At 38.6% G+C, this 17,381-nt stretch overlaps 1 protein-coding gene across 2 annotated transcripts in view; it reads right to left on the minus strand.

Annotated features, from left to right (window-relative positions):
- Positions 1-670: 670 nt before the first annotated feature.
- The window catches only part of LOC124606181 (protein abrupt-like), a 260,199-nt gene continuing 243,488 nt past the window's right edge, over positions 671-17,381 (minus strand). Inside the window, exon 7 of one of the 2 annotated variants that reach the window (XM_047138198.1) lies at positions 671-1,029. In XM_047138198.1, coding sequence (XP_046994154.1) covers positions 749-1,029 — 281 coding nt within the window. In that variant the 3' untranslated portion in view covers positions 671-748. The remainder of the gene's footprint in view (positions 1,030-17,381) is intronic. The other variant, XM_047138173.1, reaches the window with a different exon arrangement.

The following is a 17,381-nucleotide window of genomic DNA, read 5'->3' on the forward strand; positions in this document are numbered from 1 at the left end:
TTTCGCTAAAACATTGCCATTATGCTATTACCATCATACATCTCGTGCAGAGATCATGAGAACAAGATACATGGTATTAGGGTGATTACAGAGGCATACAGACATTTTTACCTCACTCAACACGTGAACTGGAATGATACAGAAAAAAGGAAATGCTGAAAGTTTTACCACTGTCACTTGGTGAAATTAATTTGAATTTATATTTTCAATTACCTCATCAATAATGCAATCTTTAAAAATGTTTTCCTGTTAAACATTTTCACTTATTGACTCATACTGGTCTGCAGAATTTTTTGTGCTTTAGTACCAGTGCATCAGCTTATGAGATTATATTATACTTAGAATGTCATTCTTTCTCACATATTATACATTGGTTCTCAAACATCTTTCTCACACATTATACACTGGGTCTGAAACATCTAACAATGGTTTGCAAAACTTTATTTATTCTTAATGAACTGGGGACATTTTGCTAAGAGCAATTGAATATGCAATATTATAATAAAAGTCCAAGCAGTATGGTGCAACTGACAATCTACTTAGCATTTGATGCCAAAATATCATTTTAATTAGGCAACTGCATTGCTACGTAGATGACTTTTTGGCAAACAATAAAAAAAAAAAAAAAAAAAAAAAAAAATATATATATATATATATATATTTTAAATCTAATGATAGTGAAAGACAGTAAGGCAGCTGAACATTCTACTAGTATCTATAATGATCAATCTCATCTGGAGATGCTAGACTACGGTGTACTAGGATTCCCAGAAACTGATGAACTGCCAGTGGAAGTAGTGAAGGTCGGAGAGCATCTGGTGTCCATGGATGATGTACTCATTATTTGTATGTGATGCATACGCACATGGTCTCGCATGGCAAATTTGTTCTTCACTGTTTTCCCACAGTACTCACATCTAGCAGTAGGAAGGGCAGTATGCATGCGAGCAACATGCTTGTACATATTTGTACGACGAGATATGAGTTTCCCACACACCTGGCATGGCATAGGTCCTTCACTTTGTTCTCCTGATTAAAAAAAAATACAATTTTTATTCACATAAATATTCAGAACAAGACCCTGTAAAAAGAATAAAAGACTACATTATAAGCACAAAAACTACTGCACAATGATTCGTATTACACACAGGAAATAAGAATCCATTTGTGTAAAACAGAAATTGGAACAAGGCCAAGAGAACCTTGAGGGTAATGTTACTGAAACACTTTCACATTCCTTCATTTGAAGCTAAGGGGAAAGAATAATGAAGGAACTGATTTAAGGAGATAACTGATACAAGAAATAATAGTGGAATAAAGGTAATAATTTACAATATACTATTTTTATTCTTTCCATTATTCATATTTGTTTCGACTATTAAGTGACACTGCTCTTACTCTTTCCACTATTTGTAATCCCCCATGGACTTTCCTTTACCATACTCATGTAGGATAGAGGAAGATATTATTCAGAATCCAAGGTCAACATTCATGCACAAATCATAAGTGCAGCTGAGAGTACTAATGTGTCTCATTTACTGTTTCCACCATGGATAGCCTCTTTTACTTTTCAGACCATTCACAATTCTCACCCTAGTATTATTTATATACAAAAAAATGAGTAGCATTCAAAACTTGAGATATTGTGTGGATGTCAGTGCCAAAGCATTTCTTTGTATAATATGACAAATTATTCTTACTTTCATTGGTCTGTTAGGTATCCCCCCCTCCAAACACATACATGAATTACCGTGTTACAATTCATGTTTACATACCTATTTATCATTCAATGCAGCCACTACATGATGAGCATTTTTGTTTTCTCATTTCAGTGTTAGTATTTCACTCAAAATTTGTTATAATGATATCTGAAATTATGGACTGATTTTCGAGCGGAAACACTTTTTTGCAACCAACCCTATCAATCAGACTCAACCTAAAACACAGTCATGAACCTTTCCTCCAATAGCCTTAGCCCTGACGAAGGGATTTTCATTTATTTATTAGTATGGCACTGGGATGATTTTGTTGAAGTGATGCAGTACACAACAAATAAAAATAAATAAAATATGATTATTTAATGAATAAAGGAGAATCTAGTGATTCATGAGAAAATGCCTTCTGACAGTGCTACAATAACAGGACTGCTTCATATTCCAAATGAAAGATAGTGGCTTTGCAGAATTCTCCCTTTTGACAGTCATAAGGCTTGTTGAGATAGTTAGCATTTCTACAGCCCAATGTTTGAAATAAAGTAAAATGTATTGACTGAATGTTCTGGTCACTAACATTTATTTACATAATATTTAGCAATTAGATGTGGCATTAAGCTCAACAGCAATTAAAAGATAATTGTTATATTCAGGATACCAAATGAAGTGACACATTGTTCACACTATACTCATTATTTGGTAAGAGCTTGATTTAAATTGCAGTCTTTTTGTAACTGATTCCTGTTTTCCAGCATTTCCTTGACTCACTCAACTCTAATCCTGGCTGTCTTCAAAAGGTTCTCAAACAATCAAAACATGAATCATTTTTAACTACTGCAGAAGTCATTAGAGAGATTGAAAGTGAGAAATAGAAAAATACATTTGTCCATTGTTTACTTCACTGTCTATGGAAAAGTGTAGTAGCTGTATGACCTTTCAAACATAAAATATCAGGATTTGATAATGTATAGAAACTACTGAAAATAAAAAAGGGAATGCAATAATATGCTATGTCTGAAATCTATTGTATTCCTTGCGAGCGGAAAACAGTGAACACAATGGATTGAATATAGTAGTTACATTGTTACTATTTAAACCATTCTTCAAAAAACTATAAGACAGAAACAATCCAACAGACCCACAACTTTCTCATTTTCTGATATCATTATTTTTGACAGTTAAGTTATGTGGAAATCAAGGACAGGAAGCAGCACTGTAAAGCAAAAGTGTAAACTGGGACAAGTGTGTTAAACAAGGAAAAGTATAAGAAAAAAAATAGCAAGTCATATAAAGTTGGATGCAAAGACACAATAGACAGAACAATCCAGTACAAGAAATTGATGTCTGGTACAAATTCTTGTCTCTAGTTTATCCATTATCTTTACTTTTTCATTTTGTTTATCCATTATATGAAGCGGCACAAATTTACAGCTTCTAGCGGATCCTAGTACACTCGAATCACACATCATACAACTGTAACTTAGGCTTTGGACAATGTCCTTCTTTGAAGCTAGCAAATAAACATAAAGCTAATTTTTTCCATCACAGTTGAATGTTAAATTACAGTGCAGTGAAGCTGTGTGTATATCACTGTTTTGTTTGTGTGGGAAGCAAACAACTAATAAAGAGATGTAATCACTATTATGCCTCATTGTATAACAGAGGGATGTTCCATATGGATGTGAATTATTTTAAGGAAGTGAACAAAAATGCTTAGTAAACACTGTTATTTTCAGAAGCTTTATTCATGGCTTAATTACTCAAAACAGATTTCCAATATACAGAAATTATATATTCAGAGTGTTAATGAACCCCAGTTTTGCATCATGGTATCACAATGTAACAATACATCATGGTATCATAATGTAACAATATGAGGCAACATGCCAAATTGGTCATGAAAATTGTCTTTTACATATCTAAAATGATATATCAAGTAACACTGGCAAAATATTCAGCACATAATTTCAGAATACTAAGTTGACCAAAACCAATAGTCTGGACGTGGAAATTGCGTCACTGTCAGATAAAGGTTCTTCAGTTGATGACATGTTATGTGGCACATCCATAAAGTAAGTTTGCTACTAGTACTACAGTTATCAAATCATATGTTGCTTGGAGCAATTGCTTGTACGTGGTAAGAGTAATCACATGACATGGTACATGTCCTAGTGGAAGTTCCCTAGATCTCACAGTAGCTTCGTAGCAGTGGTTGAAAATGGAGGCTCATATTCCAGCTCCTGCTGTGTGTGAAGTGTAGTCAGTGATAAAGGTTTTGAATGCACTGAACATAGTGCTGACTGAAGTTGATAATCAGCTGTGCCAGGTCGTGTGCCTAATGTCATTGGCAAACAGGTGGTGCGTTACTGATGCAGACATTTTGCAGCAGGTCGCCAAAATGTTCATGATGAGGAATGCAGTTGGAGGCTATTCATCATTACAGGCAAATTGTGTGGGGATGCTTTATGGAGTATTGTTAGTTTACAACACTGGAACTCAGCAGTCACTTCTTGTTACATAAATTATTATGGAGCACTTGCTCCAGAAATTGCACACCAGGTGGGTGCTGAAGCAGCTGACACCAGAACCACAAAGCAAAGTGTGTGTAGACAACTTTGATTTTCCTTCAGCAGCAAGGTAATGAGATTCTGGACTGTATCATCATAGGTGATGAGTTGTGGGTTGCATACGATACCCCACAGAGAAAGCAGCATTCTATGCTCTCCCTGCAAGATGAAATTCAAGCAGACTGTCACACAGCAAGTACTGTGTTCAGTGTTCTGTTACAGATGGCAAGTTCTCCTTATCTAATTTCTAAGCAGAGATGAGATGGTGAATGCTGAGCATTACTGCAAAATGATGCATTAATTGCAATGGTGGAGGATGCTCAGTGCCAATGTTATCTTGCTGGACAGTAATACACGTCCACACATGGCTCGACAAACAACAGAGCTCCTGCAGATGTTCAGCTGGGAGATGTTTGGCCATCCCCACTTTAGTCCAGACCTTTCTCCCAGTGATTTCCATCTTTCCCTGAACCTCAAAAAATTCCCATCTGGTCAGAGTCAGCATTTTCAGTCTGACAGAGAGGCTGAAATGGTTGACACACCGTGTTTCCAATCCCTGATGACTGACTTCTATGACATAGGGATACAAAAATTGCTTCCACAATATGACAAATGAATGAATTTTGGTGATGAATATGTTGAAAAACAGCCTGAGACTTCCCATACCTGTTCCAATAAATTTTTCAGTTGTGTTTTGTTTCTGGTCACAACACCAAGGAAACTTACATTATGGATGCACCTTGAATTTTAGGTCATATTTGAGTGCTAGATAGCAAAAGCATGTTGATGACTACATGAAAATCTCCTCATAAAATATTCAGATGCTCAATTACAGAACATAAGAGGCAAACATGAAATTTTATTCATGTACCCTTCCTTTCTGGTGCCTTGTATCCAACTGATGCAGGGTTGGGACCACTATTTTATGGAGAATCAATCATTCCTACGTATAGGCCATTATTACGAAAGTGTCACCATCTCCAAAGGCGTTTTAATGCTACTGACAGCTCACTGTCCTCCCCTCCCTTTCTTCCCAACCAGGGATGAATTTGTTTACCCTTTCTGCCTGCAGCTAGTGTAAACGCATGGTCAAATGTCACATTGTTCTGCAAAATGCTTGTGCATTTGGACATGGGAATTTGCCTGTTATTTACTGACAAAGTGGCTGAAAACCACATTCAAGCTGGCTGGCATTTTATTCCTTCATCCCTTGAAATCAAAACAAAAAGAGTCAATAATAATAATAATAACATCCACCTGAAGTACTAATGGGTGGACTGAGTAATTTGAAAGTGCTGCTGCTGGTCCCAAGCCTGGATAAAGGAGGAGGGTTGGTACCCAAATAAGCCATAAAAGAGAAGGCAGGTCACATCTCAAGGCACCTCTGAGGCTAACTACCCCAGCTGTAAGCCTGTTAACACCTAGATGTTGACCCCAACATAAATCATTCGATTCAGCATGATGGTAAGTTCTCTTACAGGAAGCACTACCCCATGTGGTAACCAATCCGCCATTGTCAATGACAATATTAGTGAGCCAACAGATTCGGGGAATTCGCACCAGCATGCAAGCGATTGCAAAGTAAGAAAGTGTCATACTTTGCTACCTTCAATGTTAACTCACTCCTCAAAACTGGAAAACTGAGACATCTTACTGTTACTTTGGCCAAACAAAAATTCATTGCAACTGCATTACAAGAAACAATATGTCCAGACGAAACAGCATTTGAATCAGAAGGATATCACAATCTGAAGGGAAAACCTGACAAGTAATGAAGAAGTACCTCAACTGGGCACAGGCTTTATAATCAATGAACAAATTCTGGGAGCCATCACTGATTTCAGATCCAGAAACAGTAGACTTTCCACACTTACCTTTAGGGGAGCAAATAAGATTTATATCATTGTCAATGAAGATGCTCCCACAAATGAGACTGATAGAACTGACCCAGAGAAAGTAGAAGAATTTTGGAAAGACCTGAAGGAAACACTATCCAAGATTCCAACTAAGAATGTTATCATACTATTTGGAGACTTCAATGCTCAGCTAGGGAAAGAGAGGAAGTTCAGAAACATAATTGGGAACTATCCAGCCCACAACAGGACTAATAGGAATTGCGAATGACTAGTGGAAATTTGTAAGACCTTTGACCTGATGATGAGATCAATGGCATTTAAATGCCTTCCAAGAAAATAGAAAACATGGGTATCCCCCAAACCAGTACTAGGAGAGTTTCAGCTTGACCATGTAGCGATATCATGACATGTAGAAAAGAAAATTCAAAGTCCTCAAGAGTGCAAATTTAGACTCAGATCATTTTCTATCCAAAATAAAAATCAAAATTCTACCGAGAGCCCATCAGACTAAATATACTACCTGTATTATGAAGTATGATACAGAGAAACTTAGAACTAGCAAAGATTTTAAGGCGAGCTTGAATCAGAAGAACTATCAAGGTTGGAAACAGTTGAAAGGTGTACTGATTGACAACTTATAGAAAACAGTTCACCTGGAGAAGAGGAAGAAACATGCATGGTGGCCGATAGAAGGAGATAAAGCAATCAAAAAGTGGGGGTTGATTGGTGATCTCATAAAACACCAGAAAATCTAAATAACCTCCAAGAAGTAAGAAAAACCACTGCTAAAACTATCAGAAATCTCAAGAGGAAATATTTGCAAGAATGTTTAACTCAAATAGAAGAAGACTTCCGGAAGAACAACATGTGAGACTTCTATAGAATGTTCAAGACTAACTTAAGTAGATATGATCCTTCAAAACTCAGCTTTAAGAATAATGAAGGAAAGACAGTGTATGGAGACATGGAAAACAGTCAGATCTTGGTGGAATACTTTGAAGACCTCCTGAATTGTGAAGCACCACCTGAGACATTCAATTACAGTGAGAAAGAACCAAACCCCGACTCAGAACTACCAACTATAGAAGAGGTTAAGAACATTATAAGAACCTTCACAAATAACAAACCACCTGGGGAAGATGGGATCATCACAAAAAAGTATGTGAACGAGAATATGATCATAGAACTAATGCAAATTGTATGAAAAATCTGGGAAGAGCAGCAGCTTCGAGAAGGTTGGACATTGGCACTAATACATCCTATACACAAGAAAGACGATGAGATGGAACCTGGGAACTACAGAGGAATTTCTTTAATACCTGTGACCTATAAGGTGTTCTCAAAAGCACTCCTAAATAGAGTGGAAGAACAACTAAATCCACAAATTGATGAGTGCCAAGGAGACTTCAGAAAGGAGAGATCATACACAGGACAGATCCTGAATCTAAAACTAATAATCACTTATCAAAAACAGAGGAGCAAAATGTTCATGCTTACATTCATAGACTTCAAGAAAGCCAATGATTCTGTAGATGCACACACACTGTTCCAATTTATAGGGGAGATGAATTTGGACAGAAAATCCAGTGAACTCGTTAAACAGACCCTAAGCAACACAACATCCACGGTCAAGTTCTGAGGAAAGCTGTCGGAGGCCTTTAAGATTAACACCGGGGTGAGACAGGGAGACGGACTCTCCCCTTTGATCTGTAATTGTGTCCTCGATAAGATAATCAGAGAGTGGCAACAAGGAATGAAAGGACTGGGTGGAATATGACTGGAGTGTAAGAATAAAGGAGTACGGGTAGACTGTCTAGCATTCGCAGATGACATTGTGATCTTGTCTGAATCACTAGAAGAGGCAATTAACCAAACCACAGAACTGCAGAGACAGGCAGCTAAACCAGGCCTACAAATCACTATCGAGAAAACACATTACATGACAAACATCATGACAGCTCCTAGATGGATGACAACAGAAGGAGGGGAAATTCAGAAGGTGGAGAGATTCAAATACCTTGGAGAATGGATAGGCAATGGAATGACTGAAAAAGAAGCAATGGGAGCATGGATAAACAAAATGAACTTAGCATATAAACTAACTATCAACACCTACAGTAAGAAGAATATTTTAATAAATGCAAAATTGAAACATTAAAAACAGTGAGCCGCCCTGAAGCTCTATATGCAGCAGAAACTCTCAGCTTAGTAAGAACCAGAGTGATCAAGAGGCTAGAACTGATAGAATGCAAGATTCTCAGGAGAATATTAGGACCTCGAAGAACATAAGATGGTCAATGTAGAAACTGAGCCGACCAGGAACTGTATACCAAGATAGAAAAAATTTCTGATGTCATCAGGAAAAGACGGAGCATGTGCTTCACACACATCCTCAGAATGGACCAGGGGAAGTTAACACAGTGAAACACACAATTTCTGATGGACAAGAAAACCAAAATATGATGGATCTAAGAGATACAAAGAAATCTGGAAGAAATGAGAATAAAGGAACCAGATTTTTAAATAAAAAATTCAGGCCTTCAAAGATTTTGAGGACAGAATAAGGCTCCTAACAAAATCATCTTGGACAGAAGAACAAAGATGAATTTGCTAGTACTAGACCTGTTAATCCACCAATTGTGAATAAAAAAATAAATCCTAGAGCTCATAATAATGGTCGCAAAGTATGAGAATGAAACAATATTGGGAAAAACGAAAGACCAGAAGAAACAAAGCTGAAGTGAATTTATGTGGTCTTAAGATGGCCAAAACAAAAGAAGAAGAAGAAGAAGAAGAAGAATGAGACATAAACACCTGCTCACTTACCATTTCTAAATATGTTAACAAATCTACAGCAAAGCACGAGTCAAAGCAAATCAGGACAAGGTGAAAAGCACTGTTTATCAGCTACCTCACTGGTAATTTGTAAAAACAGGAAAATTATGAGATGTTCAAGTAAAACTTAAAGTTGAGAATATTACTGAATTGGAGGCTTTGTTTAATTCATCTTTCAGTATCAAAAAGGCAAATTTCAGTAACAAAAAAACAAGTACTGCAGGAAATTGCCATGTTAAGCAGAGTTTCAAGAAGGTGACAACACATAATGAACATCCAATTAAATGTTACTTAAGCAAATGCACACATGCTTACACTACCCCTTGAGAGGCTGGGCCATTTTTGAAAGCAGCCACGTCATCTACAAGCTCTGCTGCAATCACTATTCAACTTTTTATATTGGTGTGACTACCAACCAACTGTACACCAGGATGAATGGCCACTGCCAAACTGTGGTCAAGAGCAAAGTGGACATCCCTGTGGCAGAACATGCTTGATTTCTTTGGATGCTCCACAACCTGGATCCTCCCCTCCATCACCAGCTTTTCTGAACTGTGCGGATGGGAGTTATCCTTTAAAACCTATTCTCTGCTCCCAAAATCATCCCAGCCTCAACCTATGGTAACCTACTGTCCCCACACCCTCCACCCAACTATTTCCACCCCCTCTGTCCTGCCACCTCCTCACAGTTCCCCTCCTCTCACCCTCTCTGTGCACTGCTCTCTTCTGGTGCATCTACTGGACTTTCCCCTTCTCTGCTCTTCTCCTTTCTGTCCCCCATTCTCCTCTCCCCCAAAACCATTGATGCTGTGCCTGGCAGCCCTGTTCTGCCACCTCTAGTTCCTGCATGCTCTGCCAGGCAGCACTGATTCCTCTTCCAGCTACCAGCACTGTGCAATCCATTCTTCACCCCACTTTGGATTGTTGCTTCTGTTTGACACATTTCTGTTGTGTTCTGGCCAGAGATGGTGATCTCGTGTGTGTGAGTTGTGCTTCCTTGTGTGAATGTGTGTGTATTTTTCTTTTCTGAACAAGGCTGTGCATGAAAGCTTATATGTAGCAGTTTTTTTTCATTGTGCTGGTCTGTAACTCAACATATCATTTTTATGGTGAGTAGCAATCTATTATTTTCATACAATTGTCAATATTCTAATTTGGGCTTCCCATTGTTTGTTTTTACTTAAGCAAACTTTTGTAATAAATACATGGAAATAAAATTAATAATTTTTGTACACATAAATAAATTAATTTTTATCATATTAATAAACAAAAATACATAATTACTTGAGGCAAATTAATACTATAGAAAGGCAATCAATTTTTTGAAAAAGTAAATGAATAGGTTGGAGTAATTATGGAAGCTATAAAACAGTCTGAGCTAATGTCAGGTTTGTCTTTATAAGGAAAAGGAAGATTAGTCTTTAAATCCCACTCAATAACAATGTAATTAGAGAAAGAGAACAACTTAAGATATGCCTCAGATGGGGAAAGAAACTGGCCATTCATTTTCAAATGAACCATCCCAGTGTTTTAGAGAAAATGGAAAACCTAAATCGGGATGGCTGACAGAGATTTGAACCATGTTCCTCTTGAAAGTTAGTCCAGTGTCAGAACTGCTGTGCCACACTGGTCAGTGTCCATTTACACTGAAGAGCCAAAGAAACTGGTACACCTGCCTAATATCATGTTGGGCCCCCGCGAGCACGCGGAAGTGCTGCAACGTGATGTTGCATGGACTCAACTAATGTCTGAAGTAGTGCTGGAGGTAACTGACACCATGAATCCTGCAGGGCTGTCCACATATCTAAGAGTACAAGGTGGTGGATATATCTTCTGAATAGCACGTTGCAAGGCATCCCAGATATGCTCAATAATGTTCATGTCTGGGGAGTTTGGTGGCCAGCGGAAGCATTTAAACTCAGAAGAGTGTTCCTGGAGCTACTCTGTATCAATTCTGGATGTGTGGGGTGTCGCATTGTCCTGATGGAATTTTCAAAGTCCGTTGGAATGCACAATGGACATGAATGGATGCAGGTGATCAGACAGGATGCTTACTTACGTGTCACTTGTCAAGAGTCGTATCTATATGTATTAGGGATCCCATATCACTTTAATTGCACACACGCAACACCAGTACATAGCCTCCAGCTGCTTGAACAGTTCCCTGCCAACATGCAGGATCCATGGATTCATGAGGTTGTCTCCATAACCATACACGTCTATCCATTTGATACGGTTTGAAACCAGACTCGTCCGACCAGACAATATGTTTCCAGCCATCAACAGTACAATGTCAGTGTTGATGGGCCCAGGCAAGGCATAAAGCTTTGTGTTGTGCAGTCGTCAAGGGTGCAAGAGTTGGCCTTTGCCTCCAAATGCCTACATCGATGATGATTTGTTGAATGGTTCACATGTTGACACTTGTCGATGGCCCATCACAGAAATCTGCAGCAATTTGCGGAAGGGCTGCACTTCTGTCATGTTGAATTGATTCTCTTCAGTCATCGTCAATCCCATTCTTGCAAGATCTCTTTCCAGCCACAGCAATGTCAGAGAGTTGATGTTTTACTGGATTCCTCATATTCATAGTACACTCATGGAAATGGTTGTACTGGAAAATCCCCATTTCATCGCTACCTCGGAGATGCTGTGTTCCATCGCTTGTGCATTGCTTTTATCTCTGTTCCTCTAAAATTATGAATCACTCCCAATAACATGCCTATGCTAGATCTACAAATAAGTTGCAGTCTTTAAAAGGCTGTAGGAGATGTTAGTTAATTGCAGCACATAAAAGTAACTATTGCACTAGTCACTTCCAAATCTTAACCTGATAAAGAGGACCAAAGTATGTGTACTATTCTGCAAAGTCATTATTCAAAAGAAAGAATCAGCCTTTTAAAAAAAAATACCCACAGATTCAAACAAAGTGCAAAAATAAGCATTTAAAACCCAGTTATAGCAACCTGAGGGCCATTTTATAAAGTTAGCTATTAATCTCCTAACTGATTATCCCAAGATAATCCATTTTTCTGATAAATATTATCCCAAGATAACTCATGCCTCCAAATTTTAATGCATTCCTGCACAAATATCCTGATTATAAACATTATAGTTCATTTCACTGCCACGAGTTAGCACCAACATGTCCATCATAATTGTTGTAGTTACCCCCCATAAACCATAGACCTTGCTGTTGGTGGGGAGGCTTGCGTGCCTCAGCGATACAGATAGCCGTACCGTAAGTTCAACCACAACGGAGGGGTATCTGTTGAGAGGCCAGACAAACATCTGGTTTCTGAAGAGGTGCAGCAGCCTTTTCAGTAATTGCAGGGGCAACAGTCTGGATGATTAACTGATTTGGCCTTGTAACACTAACCAAAATGGCCTTGCTGTGCTGGTACTGCGAACGGCTGAAAGCAAGGGGAAACTACAGCCATAATTTTCCCTGAGGGCATGCAGCTTTACTGTATGGTTGAATGGCGATGGCGTCCTCTTTGGTAAAATATTCCGGAGGTAAAATAGTCCCACATTCGGATCTCCGAGCGGGGACTACTCAGGAGGACGTCGTTATCAGGAGAAAGAAAACTGGCATTCTACAGATCGGAGTGTTGACTGTCAGATCTTTTAATCAGGTAGGTTACAAAATTTAAAAAGGGAAATGGATAGCTTAAAGATGGATATAGTGGGAACTGGTGAAGTTCGGTGACAGGAGGAACAAGACTTCTGGTCAGATGAATACAGGGTTATAAATCCAAAATCAAATAGGGGCAATGCAGGAGTAGGCTTAATAATGAATAAAAAAATAGTAATGCGGGTAAGCTACTACAAACAGCATAGTGGACGCATTATTGTGGCCAAGATAGATATGAAGCCCACGCCTACCACAGTAGTACAAGTTGATATGCCAACTACCTCTGCAGATGACAAAGAGATTGATGAAATGTATGATGAGATAAAAGAAATTATTCAGATAGTGAAGGGAGAAGAAAATTTAATAGTCATGGGTGACTAGAATTCGGTAGTAGGAAAAGGAAGAGAAGGAAACGTAGTAGGCAAATATGGAATGGGGATAAGGAATGAAAGAGGAAGCTGCCTGGTAGAATTTTGCACAGAGCATAACTTAATCATGTAGCTGAAACTTGGTTCAAGAATCATGAAAGAAGGTTGTGTACATGGAAGAGGCCTGGAGATACTAGAAGGTTTCAGATAGATTATATAATGGTAAGACAGAGATTCAGGAACCAGGTTTTAAATTGTAAGACATTTCCAGGGGCAGATGTGGACTCTGACCACAATCTATTGGTTATGAACTGTAGATTAAAACTGAAGAAACTGCAAAAGGGTGGGAATTTAAGGAGATGGGACCTGGATAAACTGACTAAGCCAGAGATTGTACAGAGTTTCAGGGAGAGCATAAGGGATCAATTGACAGGAAAGAGGGAAAGAAATACAGTAGAAGAAGAATGGGTAGCTTTGAGGGATGAAGTAGTGAAGGCAGCAGAGGATCAAGTAGGTAAAAAGACGAGGGCTAGTAGAAATCCTTGGGTAAGAGAAGATATTTTGAATTTAAGTGATGAAAGGAGAAAATATAAAAATGCAGTAAATGAAGCAGGCAAAAAGGAATACAAACGTCTCAAAAATGATATCGACAGGAAGTGCAAAATGGCTAGGCAGGGATGGCTAGAGGACAAATGTAAGGATGCAGAGGCTTATCTCACTAGGGGTAAGGTAGATACCGCCTATAGGAAAATTAAAGAGACCCTTGGAGAAAAGAGAACCATTTGTATGAATATCAAGAGCTCAGATGGAAACCCAGTTCCAAGTAAAGAAGGGAAAGCAGAAAGGTAGAAGGAGTATATAGAGGGTCTATACAAGGGTGATGTACTTGAGGACAATATTATGGAAATGGAAGAGGATGTGGATGTAGAAGAAGATGAAATGGGAGATATGATACTTCATGAAGAGTTTGACAGAGCACTGAAAGACCTGAGTTGAAACAAGGCCCGGGAGCAGACAACATTCCATTAGAACTACTGACAGCCTGGGCAGAGCCAGTCCTGACAAAACTCTACCATCTGGTGAGCGAGATGTATGAGACAGGCGAAATACCCTCAGACTTCAAGAAGAATATAATAATTCCAATCCTAAAGAAAGCAGGTGTTGACAGATGTGAAAATTACTGAACTGTCAGTTTAATAAGTCACAGCTGCAAAGTACTAACGCAAATTCTTTACAGACAAATGGAAAAACTGGTAGAAGCTGACCTCGGGGAAGATCAGTTTGGATTCCGTAGAAATATTGGAACACGTGAGGCAATACTGACCTTACGACTAATCTTAGAAGAAAGATTAAGGAAAGGCAAACCTACGTCTCTAGCATTTGTAGACTTAGAGAAAGCTTTTGACAATGTTGACTGGAATACTTTCTTTCATATTCTGAAGGTGGCAGGGGTAAAATACAGGGAGCAAAAGGCTATTTACAATTTGTACAGAAACCAGATGGCAGTCATAAGAGTCGAGGGGCATGAAAGGGAAGCAGTGGTTGGGAAGGGAGTGAGACAGGGTTGTAGCCTATTCCCGATGTTATTCAATCTGTATATTGAGCAAGCAGTAAAGGAAACAAAAGAAAAATTTGGAGTAGGAATTAAAATCCACGGAGAAGAAATAAAAACTTTGAGGTTCGCTGAGGACATTGTAATTCTGTCAGAGACAACAAAGGACTTGGAAGAGCAGTTGAATGGAATGGACATTGTCTTGAAAGAAGGATATAAGATGAACATCAACAAAAGAAAAACGAGGATAATGGAATGTACTCGCATTAAATCAGGTGATGCAAGGGAATTAGATTGGGAAATGAGACACTTAAAGTAGTAGATGAGTTTTGCTATTTGGGGAGCAAAATAACTAATGTTGGTCAAAGTAGAGAGGATATAAAATGTATACTGGCAATGGCAAGGAAAGTGTTTCTGAAGAAGAGAAATTTGTTAACATCGAGTATAGATTTAAGTGTCACGAAGTCGTTTTTGAAATTATTTGTATGGAGTGTAGACATCTATGGAAGTGAAACATGAACGATAAATAGTTAGGACAAGAAGAGAACAGAAGCTTTCAAAATGTGGTGCTACAGAAGAATGCTGAAGATTAGATGGGTAGATCACATAACTAATGAGTAGGAATTGAATAGAATTGGGGAGAAGAGAAATCTGTGGCACAACTTGACTAGAAGAAGAGATCGGTTGGTAGGACATCTTCTGAGCCATCAAGGGATCACCAATTTAGTATTGGAGGGCAGTGTGGAGGATCAAAATTGTAGAGGGAGACCAAGAGATGAATACACTAAGCAGATTCAGAAAGATGTAGGTTGTAGTAAGTACTGGGAGATGAAGAAGCTTGCACAGGATAGAGTAGCATGGAGAGCTGCATCAAACCAGTCTCTGGACTGAAGACCACAACAACAACAACAGTTACTTCTGCTGTGATAAGTTAGTGTTTCTAGAAGTTTCATATTTTATTGCAGTGTACGCTACTGGCTTGTGCTCATGAAGTTGTTGCAACATTGCCATGTTGTTTCACTTCCTTTTCGTGCAATTGTTGCAGTGTTACGTGTACTTGCAGTTTTCTTAAATGAATAGTGATTGTTGCAGCGAGAAAAAGCAGTGGGAAGACATTTGTGTTTCAGAATATGGTAATGACTCTTTTGCACTTTCATCAATAGAGAAAGAATCTGAGGAAGACACTGATATAGACTGGTCTCTAGTGGCACGTTGTTGATCCAGATACTGATTAGGCTCCACCAAGATTACCACTTACTGCTAATCGTGGCAGTATAATTCCTTTTGCTGATGATGAACTTAACATATTTGAACAATGGAAAATCCAGTATGGAATGTAACAATAAATGAAAAGAATGGACAGTTGCTACTCACCATATAGTGTAGATACTGAGTTGCAGAAAGGTACAACAAAAAGACTGTTAGAAAATGAGCTTTCAGACACCAAGGCCTTAGTCAAAAGTCGACAGCATGCACACACACACACACACACACACACACACACACACACACACACACACACACAAAAAATGCAATTAACACACACACAAATGCAATTAACACACACACAACCACAGTCTCGGTCAGTCTGACTCCAGCTGCCAGAGACTGTGGCCACGTGTGTTAATTCTGTGTGTGTGTGTGTGTGTGTGTGTGTGTGTGTGTGTGTGTGTGTGTGTGTGTGTGTTTTGTCTACTTTTGACAAAGGCCTTGTTGACTGAAAGCTAACTTTCTGACAGTCTTTTTGTTGCACCTTTCTGTGATTCAGCATCTGCTCTATATGGTGAGTAGCAACTATCCTTTTCGTATATTGATAATATATTTGAACACTTTTTTGGTAGGGATTTGATGGAAATGATACAGGTGGAAACAGTTAACTGTATCAGCCAATGTGTTTCAACTACCGGATATTATGTCTTGCTGCTATCGTGTGAAGAACTTTGAACTTTCCTTGTTCTAACCATTTTGCAGTGTTGTTCAGAAACCTGAATTATGGCTCTACTATACATGGCATGTAGGCATATCAACTCCATTTTTCAATGACATAATGTCTTACAAGAGGTTTTGCGAAATCACTGAACAAAATTTAGCCAGTTTACAGCACCTTGGAAATAAGTTCAAAGCTTCTTATGTTCCTGAACTGGACATTACCGTGGATGAAAGTCTACTTTTGTACTAGGGCCGACTGGGTTGGTACAGTACGAGTATATCCTGATAAAAAAGGCATGAACTGGAATACAATTCTACATGCTGTGTGAATCATCTGGTAGATATATGTGGTCCCTGAATAGTTACAGAACGAAAGGGACAAAGCTATGTCGTCATAGGTTGTTTTGACACTTGTAAAACCACTCCTGATGTAAAGCTACTGTACAATGACAGATAGCTTTTATAGATGCCCACAGTTGGAGATTTCCTAATTTTGAAGTCCACTGACAGTTATGGAACAGTAGAAATTGCCCAGAAAGAGATGCCACAAGCTCTCTGAAATAAAAAATTATGAAAAGGGGAAATTGCAGGCGAAAAGTGAGGAAAAGTTCTAGCATTACATTGGAAAGACGAGAAAAACATGGTACTTCTTTCAACTATCCACACTATGGATATGGAGGAGACTGAGTACAGGTCAAAGAAAATAATGAAGCCAAGGCTTGTGCTTGACTACAACAATATAGTGGGAGGAGTGGATCAAGCCAATCAGAGAATGTTATCATATCCAATACCCAGAATGCAATGCAAGAAATACTACAAGAAAACCTTTGTCCATTAGCTGGAAATTTCTGTGTGGAATTCTTTTATTTGTATGACAAACCTTGAGAGCAAAAGGACTCCCTGGAATTTAGAAAGCGAGCCCACCTAGAAC

The sequence above is a fragment of the Schistocerca americana genome, chromosome 1 (genome assembly GCF_021461395.2).
Source record: "Schistocerca americana isolate TAMUIC-IGC-003095 chromosome 1, iqSchAmer2.1, whole genome shotgun sequence".
In the NCBI taxonomy this organism is placed as follows: domain Eukaryota; kingdom Metazoa; phylum Arthropoda; class Insecta; order Orthoptera; family Acrididae; genus Schistocerca; species Schistocerca americana.